Source organism: Oryx dammah, unplaced genomic scaffold, assembly GCF_014754425.2.
Source record: "Oryx dammah isolate SB20612 unplaced genomic scaffold, SCBI_Odam_1.1 HiC_scaffold_25, whole genome shotgun sequence".
In the NCBI taxonomy this organism is placed as follows: domain Eukaryota; kingdom Metazoa; phylum Chordata; class Mammalia; order Artiodactyla; family Bovidae; genus Oryx; species Oryx dammah.
In genome coordinates, this window is record NW_024070209.1 from 99,221,720 (window position 1) to 99,240,838 (window position 19,119).

The 19,119-nt window shown below is 46.5% G+C and overlaps 1 protein-coding gene across 1 annotated transcript in view; it reads left to right on the forward strand.

The window, feature by feature from the left end:
* Positions 1-19,119, forward strand: part of GPR107 (G protein-coupled receptor 107) — a 57,016-nt gene that overhangs the window by 11,964 nt on the left and 25,933 nt on the right. Inside the window, exons 4-13 of the mRNA XM_040225388.1 lie at positions 148-227; positions 1,394-1,533; positions 3,120-3,157; positions 4,683-4,739; positions 7,305-7,415; positions 8,234-8,367; positions 12,586-12,661; positions 14,230-14,303; positions 14,668-14,785; positions 17,365-17,495. Coding sequence (XP_040081322.1) covers positions 148-227; positions 1,394-1,533; positions 3,120-3,157; positions 4,683-4,739; positions 7,305-7,415; positions 8,234-8,367; positions 12,586-12,661; positions 14,230-14,303; positions 14,668-14,785; positions 17,365-17,495 — 959 coding nt within the window. The remainder of the gene's footprint in view (positions 1-147; positions 228-1,393; positions 1,534-3,119; positions 3,158-4,682; positions 4,740-7,304; positions 7,416-8,233; positions 8,368-12,585; positions 12,662-14,229; positions 14,304-14,667; positions 14,786-17,364; positions 17,496-19,119) is intronic.

Consider the following 19,119-nt stretch of genomic DNA (forward strand, 5'->3'; position numbering starts at 1 on the left):
CTTTGACTTCCAAGCATCTCTGAGCAGCCACAGTTGTGTTTTTTGAGTGGGGGCTGGGCCACTTACTTGCTTTGTTCATGAAAACTTTTTGTTCTTGTTCTAGTGTGACTAAATAACATGCTATATAATTGGGTCTTCCTTTTTCAGGATGAAGATGTGAATTACTGTATTTTAAAGAAACAGTCTGCCTCTGTCACCCTTTTAATCCTAGACATCTCCAGAAGTGAGTAAGTAATGCTAATAATCCTTCGTTAAACCCTCGAGTAAAGTTAGGGGGAGTTTGATAGTTAATCTAAGATGCGTACATGCTGGAGATTACAAACAGGATGAAGAAGGTGGAGGTGCAGTCCTGGAGGAGCTTCTAGACAAGACAGAACAGCAATACCAGTGGTGGCAGCAAACTGGAGGAGCAATAGGGCAGAGGGACGGTGGTTTGTGGGCAGGAAGGGAAGGCTTCAGGGAGGTGTTGGCACAGCCAGCTTTCTCATGAGGAGACTCTGCAGAGGAGTAAGAAAGGGAAGCGTGTTCCGGGCAAAGAGAACGTGTTGCACCGAGGCAGAGTAGCATGCGCTAGCATGGCGTGTGTTCAGTGAAGTGAGAGTGTTGTTCGCAGCCAGCTAAGGGGAAGAGGGAGGTTTCTGCCTATCCCGTGCTGGACGTCCTCCCCTTGATGCGTGCGATGGTGCCAACTGAGGACACACGTCCACTCCGGCATCGAAACTTGCGGGCCCTCCTCAGGAGGAATGGGTCTCACAAAATTGGGGTCTGGTCAGCAGGAAGAGGGAGGAAATGCATCTTAGATGGGCTGTTGATCATTTTTACTGCCCCTCACCTGCTCTCCGAGGCCTCGTTTTAACACCGTACTGGGTTTTTTTAACCTCTTGTTCCTTTTCCCTTGTGCACGAAATGCAGGGAAGATGGGGAAAGAAGAGTCATTTCTCCTCTAATTCTCCATGTTAGAATAATCACTCGTTTATATTTCCTTCTAAACTTGTTTCCTAAGTCTAGAACATTTGATTTTAAAAATCCATAGTCATTTTATAATTTTATAAGCATCCCTGTTCATTCAGCTTGATCATCATCAATTTGTTGAACACATTACACATACTTAGGGAGGAAATATATACCTCAGAATCAAATGGTTGCTACAGACTCAAACTTTAGAGTGAGGCTGCCCCAGCTGCTAACCAGCTTACTACTCTTGGGCAAATTCTTTAACCTTTTAGCTTCCATTTCAGCGTCTGTAAAAGGCAGATAATAGAATCTATATCATAGTTCATCATGGACTGCATGAGATGATGGGCTTAGAGCTGGAAACAGTACCTAACTGACAACACCTGCCGGCCGTAAGCTTTACTTTGAACTCTTTTTCTTCTGTCTTACTTGAATTTAGAGTGAAAATAAGATCTCCACCAGAAGCTGGTACCCAGTTACCAAAGATCATCTTTACCAAGGATGAGAAGGTTGTTGCTCAGAGCCAGGAGCCTGGTGGTAACCCTGTCTCAGCAGGCAGCCAGGCTCCAAAAGAACAAGGTAACTGTAAGGTAGACACTAGCCTTTCCTCCACTACCTTGCTCATAGATCCAGTTTTGTTCCTACCTAAAAACAAACATGATTTTATTTAGCATTATTTTATTTTTGAGGTGATATAAAAATGCATAACAAAGAAAAATGCAGGAAAGATGGGGAAAGAATAGTCATTTCTCCTTATTCTCCATGTTAATCAGTAATTTCTGTTTCCTTCTAAACTTGTTTCCTAAGTCTAGAACATATGATTTTAAAAATTCATAGTCATCTTATAATTTGATAAGAATCCCTGATCACTCAGCTTTAAAATTTTTTTATACTTATCAGATGCCCCATTAAATAGATACTGTAGTTTACTTGGCATTTTCCCTTAAAGAGACATAGTTCCATTTTGATGCTATTATAAAGCATTGCTGCATCAGACATCTTTATTTGTAGATTTTTTTTTTCATGTATATAACTTTTTTTTTAGGCTGAGTTCCAGGAACTGGAATTTCTGGTTCAAAGGATATGAATACTTTTGGGAACATTGATACATATTTTCATTCCTTTCCACATGAGTTGTGTGAATTTATGCTCCTTTTGGGAAATATACACTCATAGCACCCACATCACCAAGTCCTAGCTGGCAGTGGGTTTTTGGTTGTGTTTGTTTTTTAAATCCTAAAGTGAAAGGCAAAGGGGTGTCCTCGGTTTTGAAGTCACTCTTATTACTGAGATTGCACTTTTCCTCCCTATGTTGATTTACCAGTTTAGATTTATCTCCTCTTTTATTGACTATCAGGTTTATCTAATAATTTATATGAGTTCTTTAAAGATAACTTTACTAGTTACAGTATTATTTATGTATTATTTTCTCAGTTTGTCAGAGTTCTAATACACGCTAAAAGACGCGCACAAGTGCTCCATGTATGCGATGGTGCGGTTCCGTGTGTGTGCGCCATCTTCTCCTTGTCTAGGTTCCTTGGGCTCACATGACCATTCCGTAGGCAGAACATTTTCGTCCTTCTTTTTATTCTGAAATTCTCTCCCTCTCCCTTCCTACATAGTTTGAGAGTCTCTTCCTCAGAGAGAACAACTTAAGTAAAAATAAGACACAGGGGCCCTCTCTTTTCATTGAAAGAAGTCATTAGCAATCTTTACACTCCTTGCCATGAGGAAAAAGTATGCTTTATGCTAATAATATTTGCTGTTTTTTCTACATATGTAAATAAATCTCATACATATATATTTTAAACAGTGATCTGGTTTCAAATGTCATTACTTAGAAAAAAAGAAAGTCATTCCACGTGGCACCTTTGGCAGTTACATGCACTGGGTTATTTAGAGACAATTTCCTTCATTGATGCTGAGTGTTGCCATTTATTAAATTGTGTTCATAATAGAACATGTCCAATTTGTGGCTTTTACAGCTCAAGAATGTTTGGGATTTTGAGGAATTACAAGTTTGTAAGATGGCATGTGGCCTCACCATTTTGTTTATTTATTTGAATTATTTGATGTTAGATGAGCTAGAGTCTCATAAAGTGATACCATAGTACACATATGAGCTGAACCATGCAATAATATCTTCTAAATGATTCTTCTTTTAGAAAATGGAAAGTCTAAAAGAAGTACTGTGGATTCAAAGGTAAGAACTAACCCCAGCCTGTGCTCTCAGTTTTTCCAGGTGTGTGTGCTCACACACATGTCAGACTATCCTTATATGTATGATACATACACACACACAGGCTCACACACACACATCTGCATGCTCAGTCTACAGGCGGTTGCCTTCTGTTTGGGGAGAGAACCTGGTCACTGAAATAATTTCAGAGTAAGACTGAGTACTGAGTTATACAGCCCTTATGTGATAGAAGCTCAGATAGTGAGGGGAGAGGGAAGCGGGATGTCTGAGAGTCATTTGAAGGGAGATGTCACCAGGGCTTGAAGTTTGGTGGATTGTTTGGGGAAGAAGATGAGAAGAAAGGGGCTGAAGACCATCATGAGCAAAGACTGGAAGTGGAAGTGAGCATTGACAAGTGTTGGGCACTGGCCTGTTGAAAGTAAAACATAACATATATTTGGAATCAGAGGGATCTTAGATTATAGAGGGCCAAAAAATTGAAGATATCGATGCACAGAAAACAGGAAGTCATTGTGTGTCCTTGGTCAGGATGGAACGTGATACAGAACGTGTTAAGGGAAAGTCATTGTTCAGAAGGAACGTGCAGGGTAGCAGTGGTGAGGGGGCTGGGGACCTGAGAGGGACCAGGAGGAGTGCTGTCGTAACCGTGCAGGTTTAGGGTGTTGAGCATCTGAGCCAGAGCAGAGCTTCAGGATGTGGAGTGAGGGAGCAGCAGTCTGGGAGGCCAGGGCGGCGGGGAGTGGGGAGAAGAGGTAGGTTGCTTTCCTACCCTCAGCAAGGTGGGGAACAGAAATAACAGAAGGACACGTGGGAAAGTTTTAGTTGGGGTTATCTTAATATTTCAGTGATGGAGCATCCCGATGGCAGGGTTTTGTTTTAACAGCTTTCTTGAAGTAAAATTGATACACTACAAACTGTGTATATTTAAAGTGGCAGCTCAATAAGTTTTGACTTACACGTGCACCTGTGAAGCCACCACCACAACGTATCCGTCACCACAGAGGGCTCTCCTGCCCCTTTGTCCCCTCCTGTCCCTGGGGAGCCACTGCTCTGCCACTAGATTCTCTTTCCTTTAGTGTGATTATTTCAGGTGCCTCTAAGCCGTCCCATGTCTCAGTAGCTCCTTCTTTTTGTAACTCAGCTTTAGTCCATTGTGCCCGCTGCAGTATGTCAGTCGTTTGCTGTTGGGCATGGAGGCCAGGTGCCGTGTTGAGGTGCGGCCTGGGTTGGCATTTGTTGTCTCACTAAAGCTGTAAGACTAGAGAGGTGCTCAGCGGGGAGCAGGGGGCTGTTGGAGCGACAGGAGAGGTGACTAAGAAAAGGAAACAGGTAAAGGTTTACCTTTTTTTGTAAAACAGGATTTCATTCATATTGAAAAGATGGTGAATTTCTTTTTCAGTGAGCTTTTGAAGACCAGTGAATTTAGGATTTTAGAAGAACATGTTTTGGAGCTTTAAAATTTTTATTTTTAGTAGCATGTTTTTTTCTCATGTTCTTATCTAAAGTAGGTTGTTGATGTCTTTTTTAGGCAACAGGAGAGAAATCCTTTTCTGTTCATAATAATGATGGGGCAGTTTCTTTCCAGGTATGTAATCTCTCTGAGTCAAGCTTTGTAGAATTTATCTCTGCCATGTAAAAGGGTGAATTTTTAAAGAAACTTTCAATTTAGGAAAAATAACTTATATATGCTGTGTGCCAGTCATTTGAATATAGTAACTCTCTCCGTAACAAACCTCCAAGGTGGGTATTGTTATCCACTGCTTATCAAATCATGTATATCCAGTGTGAGCATCAAGGCCCAGGTTCCAACCCGGTTCTCCCTGGCTGTCCCCACAACTCTGCCTGTCTAATCCCACACTGCCTCCCATTCAGAGTGCGTCAGAAACCCAGAATTCTACATCTGAAAGGATGATTGTCGTCTTTTGGATGATGTCATTTCAGAGACGAGTTCACTGAGACTTAGAGGCCTGAGTGACCTGCTCAGCCATCACCATTGCTAACTGCACATGAGTGTCTGTGGCAGCATCACAGCCTGTGTGTGGGGTGTGGGGTAGGACACTGAGTTGGATCTGAGAGCCCACATGCTAGGTAGTGACCTTGGACAACTCACTTAACCTCTGAAGCTCACTCTTTAATCATCTGAAAATGGAAACTGATGACACCCATCTCACAGGGTGGTAGGTGTATCATTTTAAAAAAATAAAAGTGCTTTGTAAAGCACTGTACAAATAGTCTCTTTTCATTAACTTGTAAGAATCACTACCTCTTTTTCTAGGCAGTTTTCATTAACTGAGGCATCATTTACTTTGAGTGAAATGCACAGTCCTGAGTGTGTGGTTTTGTCAATTCTGACAATGGCCTGCACCCCTGTAGCCCGTGCTCAAGATTTTCTGTATTTGTACCACTTCTGAAAGGCCCCCACCCCTGCATCTGCAGGTCTGAGTTCTCTCACCGTAGATTCTTTTGCTGCTCTAACAATGTTGATGTTATTTAACTTTAGTAGCCATCGGTTTTCACAGCTGACTGAGAATTTGTGGGGTGCTCATCTGCTCTGAACCCTCAGCAGCTTCCCCTCTGTCTCACAGTAGAAGCCCAGGTCTTCCCTCTGGTCTCCGAGCACACGTGGTCTGGCTGCTGTCCACTCTGACCTCAGTTCCTGTTTCCTCCCCGCCCTCTGTGTATTACTGTGCTCCGGCCACTGCTGCTCCTAGAGAAGATAAAGCCTTGGCTTCTGCTCTAGCAGGACCCCCTGAAGAAAAGCTTGTCCACAGAGTCTGCATGATTAATTTCTTCCTCCTTCAAGGCTTGGCTCAAATGTCACCTTTTCAGCAAAGCTTCCTCCAGTCGCACTGTTTTAAATGCAGTCCCCCCCACCCCCCACTCTACCTTTTCCCTTAATACTTCTTTCCAGTGTACAGCATACTGTATTTATTTGTTATATTTATTGTCTCTCTCTCCCTTTAGAAGGTAAGTATAAGGGCAGGGATTTCTATCTGCTTTCTTGCTGCTCTGTGTGAAATTCCTCATCCTGGGCCTGGCCCTAGTAGTCTTCCTATCAGTAATTACGGAGATGAATGTATGAATGAATGTCAGACATCCTGCTAAGTACTTACACCTTACCATTGTCTCACTTCATCCTCCCAGCCAGCTATAAAAGTAGGTACTTGTGCTAGTCCCCTTTACAGATGTCTCTTTTTTTCCCTTCTTTAAAAATTTGAGGTATGGTACCTGTAGAAGAGTCTGTAGTACTTACCTTGAGTACAGCGATTATCAGTAATCACCTTCGTAGCCATCACTTGGTACAGGAACTAGAACAGTGCTTACCATGCCTGTGTCCCTCATGTTCTCAACTCTAGAGTAACTCCTGTCATGAAAGATGTTACCATAACCATTTCCTTGTTTTCTTCATTGTTCACCACTTGTATATGTAGCCCTAAGCAGTATATTAATATTTTAGGCTTAAAGTAAAATGTTCCCTAGAATTGATTAAGCAGTCACATTCTGTGAATATATATATGTGTGATATATATAAATAACATTTTTTGATTTACATTAAGTTTCACTTGAGTACATGAAATATGTTGAAAAACAAAAATCTCTAAACATAGTAGATGTAGCCTCTGTTACTGTTGTCTAAAATCATACAGGTACATTTTGATGAGGAAATTACTGGTCATTTACTTTTTCAAGTACCAGAAGAATATCCTTTCTTTTTTAGAAGTATTTTTTACCTAAAGGGCAAAACAATAATGTGTGGGCTTGAAAGCTGGATAACCACATCTTAAGTTAGCTCTGCAGACTTCAGCAAAAACCCATCACTGATGGATAGATATGTGATAAAGGAAGTGTAGTCAAGTGTAGAGTCTAGGTAGTGGGTACATAGGTATTCACCGTATAATCCAGTCTGCTTTTCTGTTAGCTTGAAAGTCGTTAAAATATTAGGAGGGTATCAAAGAATAAGAAAACGTGTATTGGAGCTCTGCTCTAGGAGAGTTTGATTAACTGAAGTAAACAGTCTGTTTTCTTCTGTTTGTAGTATTCATGACTTCTTTCTGAGATTTAAAAATTTAGCTGAGAAAAAATTAAAAAATAAATAAAAATTTAGCTGAGGATTTGGATATCCTTAAACTTTTTTCTTCTTCATTTTCAGTTTTTCTTTAACATCAGCACTGATGACCAAGAAGGCCTCTACAGTCTTTATTTTCATAAGTGTCTTGGAAGTGACGTTTGGTCTAATGACAAGTTTTCGTTCAGCCTCGATGTGAGTACCATATGAAAACTGCTCCACGTAGATGTTGTCAGCTGTGTAAAATGCAAGGTGGTTTTTTCCTTTCTAAGAGCAGTTTTAAGGACATTTAAGCAGAGTTAGAGAAAACATACCAGAGAAGGCAATGGCAGCCCACTCCAGTACTCTTGCCTGGAAACTCCCGTGGACGGAGGAGCCTGGTAGGCTGCAGTCCATGGGGTCACTAAGAGTCGGACACGACTGAGCGACTTCACTTTCACTTTTCACTTTCATGCATTGGAGAAGGAAATGGCAACCCACTCCAGCGTTCTTGCCTGGAGAATCCCAAGGATGGAGGAGCCTGGGAGGCTGCCGTCTGTGGGGTCACACAGAGTCTGACACGACTGAAGCGACCTAGCAGCAGCAGCAGCGGCAGAGAAAAACATGTCCAGAATAACATTTCTGCCAGTGGGCAACATACTTCAGCAGAGGATTCTTTAAAAGGAAATATAAGGGATTCATATTAGGATGTGTTTACACTTCAGCCTGTGCATTAAGAATGTGGCTGTTCGGACTTCCTCAGTGGTCCAGTGGTTAAGACTCTGCACTAACAAGGCAGGGAATGCAGGTTTGATCCCTGGTTCAGGGAACTAAGATCCCACATGCCTCAGGATGCAGCCAAAAAAAATGCGTCGTGCTGTCTGTAAGTCATCTATAACTCTGTTTCCGAAAAGAAGATGGTTGTTACCTTCTGGTGCTCACTTTCTTGAGCTTCTGTGAAATAGAGATTCCAAATTACTGAATATGGGATGATCTATTCCTGAAAAGTGAAAATAGTCTCATGTTGGTTTCAGATCGAGATCACAGAGAAGAATCCTGACAGCTACCTCTCGGCAGGAGAAATTCCTCTCCCCAAATTGTACATTTCCATGGCTTTCTTCTTCTTTCTCTCTGGGACCATCTGGATTCACATCCTTCGAAAACGACGGTAAATTATCACCTTGAGCCCTTCAGCCCCCAGGGCTTGGGGATGTGTTTGTTTAATTTCACCTCTGAACCAAGAGACCTTGTCACTAGCAGTCCCATTCTCTTCAAAGGGCATCTTCCCCGTCTGCAGAAGCCTTACAGTGTGGGAGGTCTTTGCATGTAATGATGTTTGTTTACTTCCTATTTGCTTGGTTTAAAAAGCAAATCCAAATATTTCAGTAATATACAATCGAAGCAAAATGTATAAGCAAAGTGTTTTCATAGCAAGGTCTGGAGAAGGAAATGGCAACCCACTGCAGTACTCTTGCCTGGAAAATCCCATGGACGGAGGAGCATGGTAGGCTAGAGTCCATGGGGTCACAAAGAGTCGGACATGACTGAGCGACTGAGCGACTTCCCTTTCCCTAGCAAGCGACTGAGCGACTTCACTTTCCATAGCAAGGACACCCCAGCTCAGGACTCAGAGTGAATGCATTGGTCACATTCAGGGGCTGTTTGTTCTTAAGACAAGAGGCGCGACCGCGGTTCAGTGCCTGGTGGGAGCCTGGAGCTGCTGCCGAGTTCTGAAGGCCCAGCCGGGGTAGACACTGCCCTCCAGAGGCTCGAGAAAACCTCTTCAAAGCCTGCCTGCCTGACTCTTGGCCTTTCTCCTGAAAGCCCCGAGGCTTTAACTTCCTCTTCTTGGTATTTGAGGGGAGTAGCAGCATATGAGTGATTAATCACTAGTGAGGACTAGTGATTAATTCTGTGTCCCTCCCCCAAAGTGGAAACGAAATGCTAGTTTTCAGTTAAAGAATAGTGTTTGTTATAAAGCCCATAAACTGTGTAAAGGATGGTATGGAAATATGGTATCGTAATACAGATTTAAATTCACACAATAAATGAGTACCCCAAATACCAGATGCCTCCTTCTCTGGAGCAGTGGGCCAGAAGTGGAGACCTCTAAGCCCTGGAGGCCTGCCTGTCTTCTAGTGGACATGGCTCCGCTCGAATACTGGGCTCTGCTGGGTGCGGTTTGCTGTTTCCTGTTTGTTTTGTATATCTTTTACATCCACTGGATGCAAAGAACATCTTGTTTGCTTGTGAAGGACTCTACATAATCATGTTTGGACTAGAGATCGGGAAACCATTAATAAGAAAAAAAGAATTCTGCAAATTCAGGCCATAAAAGATGGTGGAGGGTGGTTTTTTGTTTTTTTAAGAAGGTTTTCCTCTTACCTTTAGTAGACAAGTAAGAACTAGGAGTTGGAAACCTGGTTTTCAAATGTAAATGCTGACTGTTGTTGCTGCTGATTGAAGTGTACCTGGCTTCACTCTGTAATTCTCTTTCCTCAGCTGCAGAACTAGAACAGTCATAATCTGCCATAATCTGCCTTCCTCTCAAAGTCTTAGATCTTCAGATTTCTTGTGTGATTTCCCCTGAAATGATGTGTACAAGAGGGCTTTGCAAATCAGCGTGCTATGCAAAGATGAGGCACATGCAAAATAGTTTAGCCAGATGTTCAGTGGTGTTTTAAATTCCCTTTATTTAGCAAGGCAACAGTCAGTGTCACTGGTTCACTTTTATATAAAACTATGATGACAGTTTAAAACCTGTGGTTAAACGAGGCTGACCTGCTTTGGACAGCATATTTTAAACTTCTTGTTGAAGTGTAGTGTAGATCCAGAAACGCGTCGTTCTGGCCCTCTGCCACCCACCCCGCCCGCCATGTTTTTCCAGGAGTCTTGAGCCACGTGGGGTTGGTGATTCGAGTCACGTCATGGATGTGACTCCAGGGCTCTTGGAGAGACTCGCAGCCCCTAGAGCTGGAGGGAGCCGAGAGACTTGGGCCTTGGCTTGTTGAGGCCTCAGGGGGGGAGGTGAGAGCCACGGTTGGTGTCCCGGGCACAGCTGGCCTGGGCCACGTTGGTCTGCTGTGCCATCGTGGCCTCTCTCACGTCCACGAGTTCTGTCGTGGCCCCGGAGCACCGGGAGCTGGGGAGGGAACACGGGCAGCTGGCCTGCTTGGAGCTGCTCTCCGCCCAGCCCGGTGCTGAGTGTGGCAGCGCCATTTTCAGCAGAGGTTTCTGAGGCCTCGTGAGAGGAGGGCGGTCAGGGTAGAGCCTGTGTTTGAGCCTGGTCACTGCCCCCTCAGAGCTGGAACTCTTGCCTGCCTTCACCTGCCGTCGCTGCTGTCCCCCAGGCTGCAGGTCGAGGGGGCCAGGCCGTGGGGGTGAGCCCAGCCCTTGCCAGCTCTGCAGCCTGGCTGAGTCTCGTGGCTATTGAGGACGGACAGACTCCTCTGGCCTTGACTTCCCTTTCGACCTTCAAGTAGGTAGGCCCCGGAGCAGGAAAGAACCAGGGAGGAAGCCAGCCCGGAAACTGGTGTGCGTCACTCACGACCCGCCCTCCTTATCATTCTGTGCAAGGCCCTCTCCTGTTTGACTTCCTGTCCCCTCTCTCGTTCCTTCCCACCCACGGCCAGCCGCCCAGATGTGTTTCATTTGTGTTTTGGGGTATTTGTGTATCTTGATAAACAAATCACGTTTACTGGTATTGAATGTATTTTTAATTCATATGAACTGTCCTGTCTGTAGGTATTGTTTTTGTACCTTGTTCCACTTGGTAACGTCCTCTTTAAGATGTAGGCGCATTGCTGGTGCGCACCCAGTTCATGGCTGTTCAGCTCCTCCGTGGCATCCAGTGGGCGCCCCATTTCGCTCGCCCGCCCCCTGCATGGTGGACCCTTAGCTTGTCCCCAGACGGCTCGGGCAGCCTCTGAGGTTCGTTTCGGGAGGAGGCGCACTGGGCGTGGGGCGAGTGCTCCTTTAGTTTCGCCGAGCGCTGCCAGGTTGCTTCCTGGGGTGCCTGGGCGGGCGGGTGCTGCTCCCGCACGCACGCTGGCACTGACATCTGAGCCGGCGCCTCGTTTTCTCTGGCGTGTTTCTAGAGTTTCTTCTGCAGAGACGTATCGGCCTCCCGGGCTTCCCCGCGTGACAGCCTGTATTTGCATCATCCTTCTGTCGGGTGTTCTGTCTGTCCCTGGTTGCTGTGCTTGAGTTCCGTGCACATTTGAATCTCAGTCCCTCGTATGCCTTAAAACATTGCCGATTTCTTTTCCCAGCTGAATTGTTGATGGAAAATCTTTCATCTTAATGGAATCGAGGCCATGTAATTGTAGTCTTCTGGGTCGTGCCTTGTGGATCCTGAGAGGCCCATTCCTCCTCCAGATCACAAAAATGTCTGTTTTCTGTTTAGCAGCCAAATCCCCCTGGGGTATAGGTAAGCGTGAAGCTGAGGTCAGCTTTCCTCATTTATTATATAGGTTTAAGCTGAGTTGTTTTTCTCCTCCAGTGCCAGGTATTAAGCAGTCTATTCTTTCCCCACTGACCTGGTATCACCTTAAATATTAAGCTTCCGTACAAGCACAATCTGTCTCTAAGGTTGCTAGTCTGGTCTGTTGGTTTACTTCTCTGATGCTACTGTCCCCCATTTTTTAACTGCTGTATCTTTGCAGATTGTCTCGATATCAGAGAGTGGGAATTCCCCCTGTCGCTCTTCCTCAAGTCTTTGGTTTCTTTCATAGGGTTTAAAACTTTTTCTCTGTCATGATTTTGTGTGTCTCACAGGTTAACTCCTAGGGCGAGGCAGGAAGGGGTAGAGGAATTGAATGCCTGGCAGCCTGAGGGTGGACTAGTACCCGTAGAGGATGTGGGGGGGGAGTGGGTGCTGTGTCTCACTGGCCTGGTGTGTTTGGCAGGTTCCAGCCTTCAGGGGACAGAGAGGGGCATGGTCTTTGACCATCCCTGCTACCTAGCACCAAGCCCACCTCTCTGGGCTAGCGATTTCCCCTGGAGCTGTGCCCAGTCACCTCTGCCTTCTTGGGGATTTTGTGCCATTTTCATAGATTCTTCTGCCTCTTTCTTGCCTCTGTGGGCTTTCCAGGGTGGTTTCCAGAGAGGAAACTGGCAACCTGTTTAGATTTCCATCTTATCAGGCCTGGGAACCCATTGTGCATAACTTGGCTCCATTCACAGAGTTGGATTACATGGTAGAGATGACTTAGGATCCCATTCCACGCCTTCTCTGCTAGCAGCAACCACTTTTTAAAAAAGCTTTGTGTTTGTGGTTTGCTTAGGTCCTATTTACGACTTCCTTATAAATATTTGATGGGTGGAGCTTTGGCTATCCTTTGGGAATGTGAAATTGTCCTTAAATTCTTTTCTCTCTGTTTTATAGGAATGATGTCTTTAAAATTCACTGGCTGATGGCTGCCCTTCCTTTCACCAAGTCTCTTTCCTTGGTGTTCCACGCAGTATGTATTAGTATTTTGGGGTCATTTATGAAATGCCTGTATGATCAGGGAAAATAAGTTGGAAGACAGGCTACATCCGACAACAGATAAAAGAATACCTTTGCCATGAAGCCTCCTTTGGTCCGGGAAGGGCTAGTCATGGGATAAATCATCATAGCCTTCCTAGTGCTAGACTTAAGACATCTTTAGATATTACCTACAGACTCGGAGTTTTCTCTTGTAGCTATTTTATTTTTCACCCTCCTAGTCATTTCTTGAGATTAGAGGGCCACCTCATGAATTGTTTCCACAGCTTCCTTTATTTTTTGAAATAGTCCCCCACATTCCCATTTGATTTGAAATTCACTGTTAGCATACTTGTTTGAGAGGAAACTGATGCTCTGAAGGTTGAGGCATAAGAATTGAGTCAAGCTCTGAATATTTAGTGCCGATGCAGACTGAAATAAGCCAGCCGGCGGGAGACAGTCACAGCTTCCCCACTTTGTAGGCCTGCGAGATACCCGTGGGCCCCATCTGGGAGGGTGACAGTCTCCCGACTCTCTCAGAAGCCTACTGCCTGTAATAGAAAAAGTAAGAACGTATCCAGTTGTAGTTTCAAGAAACGACGATTATTTGGCTAGTTTCCCGTTTGGATTAAGGTAAAAGGATTCCTTCTGGAATCGTGCAGATGACGAGTCATAGGATTCTTGGGTCACTTTCATATCCAGACAGCTACGTGTAGAGGAATGAAAGGACTGATGTCGGCTTTGGGTGTCCTGCCTGCAGGCATTTGGGGCGCTACTGAAGCTGGCCACTTTAGTGGAAATTCATTGGTAGCTTCAAGTAGCTCTTAAATTTACAGGTTTGGTTCCCCCCCCGCCCCACCAAAGAAAATAGAGTTGAAGCTGGGTGATTCCACATAGGTTTTTTAACTGAGTTAGTTATTATGTAAGCAGCAAGGCTATGAGAAAGAAAGCTGTTGCCTGGGATTGAAAAGACCCGTGACATTTGGAGGATTTTGTTTTTGTTTTTGTTTTTTACATCTTTACTTTTATATATTAATTCATTAATTAGCCATTTAGTACCACTTGCGGAATCTCAGTTCCCCTGCCCAAGGATTGAACCCGGGACCCAGCAGTGAAAACCTGGACTCCTAACCACCAGGGTCTCCCTTGGAGATTTCTTATAAGAAGAGAATAGGCAGCCATTTGCCAGACTGAATCATCTGCCTCAAGAGAGGGACCTTGGGACTTCCTTGCCGATACAGAGGTTAAGACTCCATGCTTCAAATGCAGGGGCTGCACATTCGATCCCTGGTCAGGGACTAAGATCCCACATGGTACGCAGTGGGGCCAAAAAAAAAGAGAGGGGCCCGGACTAGGGGTTAGTGACGTGGAACCCTTCTGTCTCGTTTCCCAAGCTCCCTGCCATTCGCAGTGGGCTCACATGCTTCACTGTGCATCCGCAAGTGCAGTGTTAGGGAGTGGGGGCGGGTGTCCCCTCACAAGGGCCTCTGGTGGCATTTCCTGTCCTGCTTCGGGTAAGGCGTTGGCAGACGACCTTTCTGAAACGCACCTGTTTTCTCGCAGATCGACTACCACTACATCTCCTCCCAGGGATTCCCGATCGAAGGGTGGGCTGTGGTGTACTACATCACTCACCTGTGAGTACCGAGAGTGCCTCGAAGTACCCATCCTGTGACGTAATGGCTGGGCAAGGCTGGGGAGCTGAGCTAGCGTGAGACCTGCCCCAGGGCGAGGGAGACGGCCCCGCCCTCCCAGGGCAGCCGTGGGGCACGTGGGTGGCTGTCAGCATGCTCCCGAAGGGGTCCCCCCAGCACAACAGTGGGCCATGTAGCTAACTATTGCTGTGCCGGAAAAGAAACGCTGTTCACTGACGTGTGTTCCCTACATCTGGCCATCTGTCTTTTGGAGGAAGTGTGTGAAATCATAGAATGAGCTGTAGACTGTGACTCAGAATGAAAGGCTAAAGAGACCCGTTGATGTCTTCGTTCTTCCCTTTTGCAGCTTGAAGGGGGCACTGCTGTTCATCACCATCGCGCTCATCGGCACTGGCTGGGCTTTCATTAAGCACATCCTTTCTGATAAAGACAAGAAGGTCTTCATGGTTGTCATCCCGCTGCAGGTAAAGGATCTCTAACCCTGCTCGTCCTCCTCCTCTCGAGCATTTGCTGGGCTGAGCTCCAGGCCTGTCTGGGGAGAGGGAGTTGGGTCTCCGGGAAACGCCCCTCCTCTGCGTTTGGGGTTGAAGCCTGGGCCTGTCTTTCTGGATTCTGATGGACCCAGATCTCAGGTTCTTGCACTGGGAGGTGCTCCACCATCTGCCGTCTTTAAACAGTACATGAACAGGGAGCTGCTGAGAAGTTAGGGAAACGTACTGCCGCCTTTTCTGCATCTCATGGTCCTCTTAGCAGAGAAGCTTGGGTACACTATGACTTGGTTAACGATTTCTCTTTTCTGGCTGTGCTGCTCGGCTTACAGGATCTTAGTTCCCCAACCAGGGATTGAACCTAGACCCTGGCAGTGAAAGCACTAAGTCCTAACCACTGGACTGCCAGGAAATTCCCAACAAATTATTGTAAAATGTGAATGGCACCAGTGAGTTTCCAGAAGGTAGAATATGAGACATTGGGGCAAACGTTTATTAAGAGCTTCGTGTGTTTGGGGCCTTGGACTGAGGCCAACTTTAAAACCTGTGAGCCCTTTAGAAAAGAAGCTTTGTTTTATGTGTAGCAGTCTTACTGGAGGTAGAACTTGGACGTAAAGGATGCACGATAAACAGATCCTAGCAGGGACACGCAACTCCAGCTCTGCTTGACCAGAGAGCAAATGTTTGATAAAGTCGTTCTCGTCCGTGATGATTTGGAGCCCAGTGCAAGTGTGGCGGGTGAGGATTGGAACGGTGCCCATTCCCCAGGCACCCAGGTCAGCCCACTCACCTGGTGATTGATGGTTTGGCAATATTTGTGGCAAAACCATCTTCAGTTTCAGTCATAAGAGACCTATGTTCAGTTCAGTTCAGTTGCTCAGTTGTGTCCGACTCTTTGCGACCCCATGAATCGCAGCACGCCAGGCCTCCCTGTCCATCACCATCTCCCGGAGTTCACTCACTCAGGTCCATCGAGTCGGTGATGCCATCGAGCCATCTCATCCTCTGTCGTCCCCTCCCCCAATCCCTCCCAGCATCACGATCTTTTCCAATGAGTCAACTCTTCCCATGAGGTGGCCAAAGTACTGGAGTTTCAGCTTTAGCATCAGTCCCTCCAATGGACACCCAGGGCTGATCTCCTTCAGAATGGACTGGTTGGATCTCCTTGCAGTCCAAGGGACTCTCAAGAGTCTTCTCCAACACCACAGTTCAAGAGCATCAATTCTTCGGCGCTCAGCCTTCTTCACAGTCCACCTCTCACATCCACACGTGACCACAGGAAAAACCATATGCTAGTGCCACGTAAATGCTACAGACTGGTCGCTGTAGGTTTCCAGCGAGAGAGTACTCGCTTCAGTTCGGATGATCTGGAAGAGCTGTCTGGTGGAGAAGGGCCTGGCCTAGATTTTAAGGAAGGACACGTGACAGAGGCAAGCGTGACATTGCCGTCGGGCGAGCAGGAGAGGCCGGGGCGCTGGACGGGCCGTGGCTGTTGAGCCACCACGGCCACTTCTCTGCCGGCTAGTGTGCTCCAGCCTGCCAAGGCCTCAAGAGCTGGGAGACGGTGGACGGGGTCCTCCTGCCCCGTCTCCCCTCCCTCCAGGGGCGGCTGCCCTCCTCTTCAGCCCCACTCTTCTTCATGCAGCCCGGAGTGACGTGATGGAGGCTCTTCCCAGCTTTCCCTCTTCTGTTCCCCAGAAGGAACAAAAACACAAGGCTACAAGGCAGGTCACTCTGAGGAAGCAAGGCCATTTAGACAATCAAATATAAGGAAGTTAGGAGGATTTAAATGCAAGGGCTAGTCTGGGAAGTCCTTGAACATCAGCCTTGACAAGTTGAAACTGTTTCCTTCTGGTCATGGGAGCCACTCGCGCTCCTGAGTAGGGAGTGAGCGAAGCAAACGTGGCGTTTCAGGAACGCTGCTGGTGCCTGGTCCTGCACCAGTGCCTCGAGTGGCACGGTGTGCCTTGTGTCCAGAGTGTGAACTGAGGGCAAAATGGAATTAAGCTGTTTATTTCCCGGTTTGTCTTCTTAGAGCCACAGATGCAGACCTGTACAGTGGACGAGGCTTCTGGAGGAGCCCAGAGGCTGGGTGTCAGTGGGAGATTTCAGGCTAATTTTTGCATTGGTATGAAGTGTGGCTTCAGTGATGATTTAACTCATATGTCCTAGACAGAAAGAGAAACTACCCTTCCTAAGTCATAGCACAACAGGTTTCCCATTTCTGTGGAAATATGGAGAATTCCCTGTAGAGCAGTGAAGCAGAGTGTTTGGGACCACGGACTTTGCATAGAGTAGAGGTGGAACTCCTCTGCTTTCTTACCTAGTGATAATCTTCAAAAGAATAGTTCATCAACTGTGTTTCCCTTGTGCTCAGAGGTGTCACCGGTTTTATTTAAACTGTTGCCTTCTGTCTGACCAGCTGAGGGACTTTTCATAATATGCTAATTGCTTAACGACAGGATGGAGCACACACAGCCCAGCCTGTAGACCCGGGTGTCCACTGCCCTGGGGCTCTGTCGTACAGATCTGTCCATGCTCCCTGTGTCCCGCAGGTCCTGGCCAACGTGGCCTACATCATCATAGAGTCCACCGAGGAGGGAACGACAGAGTACGGCCTGTGGAAGGACTCCCTGTTTCTGGTTGACCTGCTGTGCTGCGGGGCCATCCTCTTCCCGGTGGTGTGGTGAGTTCCCCTAGGGGGGAGTGCGCCACGGGCATGTCCATCCAGCCTGGCAGCTGGACCCGCCGAACCCAAACTGGTCAGAGTCACCCGGGGCACACGACAGCTTCCTGGGCCCCAGGCTGACCTGAGGTAGTCTCCAGGCTGGACTGGGGAGTTGTGTCTCTGTTAGGTTCCCCAGGGGACTGCAGGAGCGCTCACCTGGCACCAACTTTTTGCACTTCAGATGCTGGAAAAGGGTTTGGAGATGAGAACTCAGTAGCAACGTAAAACAGCCGTGTGAATTTGAAGGAAAGGGAGGTGAAGTTGAAGAAAGCCTACAGATGGCCTCTTCTTGCCCAGTTAGATAGAAAATGAGGAAGTACATCAGCATAAAACTAGTGGTAGGTCTCAGCTCATAAACGTGGATGTCATCAGATGGATTCACTTCATCCCTGAAATGGGCAGACTTCAGATGCATGTATTGTGCTTTGACTATGTGTAAAGACCTGTTAGTTAGTGCCAAGTCAGCGATTGAAGAGGGAGAATATCTTCCTCAGAGCGCATCCAAGTGAAGGAAATTCTTGCTTCCATAGGAAGAAAGAAAGGCTCACAGAAATCGGATACTCACCCTCATTATGATCTAGTTCTGTGGCCACTTGAAAGCAGTCAGTTCTTTTGGAATAAAGTTTTGAAAAATAGACTTAGCTGCCTTCTCTTAGAAGTGAGGTGTTCCTATACTGCAGTGCCCCGCACAGTGAATTACTATTTTTATGGTCCTGGGGTTGATGGGGTCGTTCATTTTTCTGATTATTTAGAACGTGGTGTCAGTGGAGTGTAATCCTCGTTTCAGTCAGTTAGATCCACTTTTTAAAACTTTCTTGGGGCCCACTGGATGTGGGCTGCAGCATGTGGGCTCTCGGTTGTGGCACGTGGGATCGAGTTTCCTGACCAGGGATCAAGACTGGGCCCCTGCATTTGGAGCAGTCTCTTCACTGCTGGCCCACCGGGGAAGTCCCGAGCATGTTAGATTCACTCTTAACCTAACTCGTACGTCACACATGTTCACGTATCAGTTCAGCAGACAGCTGCCTGCTTAGGAGAGAGCACAAATGAGTCTTCTTAGTCTCCACAACCACCCCGTATCCTGTTCAGGAATCGCGACCCAGACATTTGAAACAGGATGACTAGCATCGTCTCTAGTTGGAAAGAGCGTCTTACTACTAGGGAACAGAGCCTCAGCCCCAACTCTGACGTCTGTCACTCTCAGCACAGCAACATAGAAGGGACCTGTGGGCAGATTCCCCCGTGGTCCAGTGGTTAGGACTCTGAGCTTCCACTGCTGGGGGCTCCTGTTGGAATCCCTGGTCTGGGAACTAGGATCCTGCAAGCCATAGAGTGTGGCCAAAAAGGGAAATTGAGGAAGGCCGAGATGCACTGTGGTGCTACAAGGGGTCCCTTCCTGCCGTTCGTTGATTGCAACACTAAGGAGCAGATGCCAAATGGCAAGATTCTTCACAGTAGATGTTCTGAAAATTGCTGTAAAATGAGAAAAACTCAAGTACTAGAGAGATAATTTAAGAAACTGTGTCAGAATTTCTTTTGGACACTCAGATTCAGCCAGCATTGGTTTGGCGGCGTCTTTGTG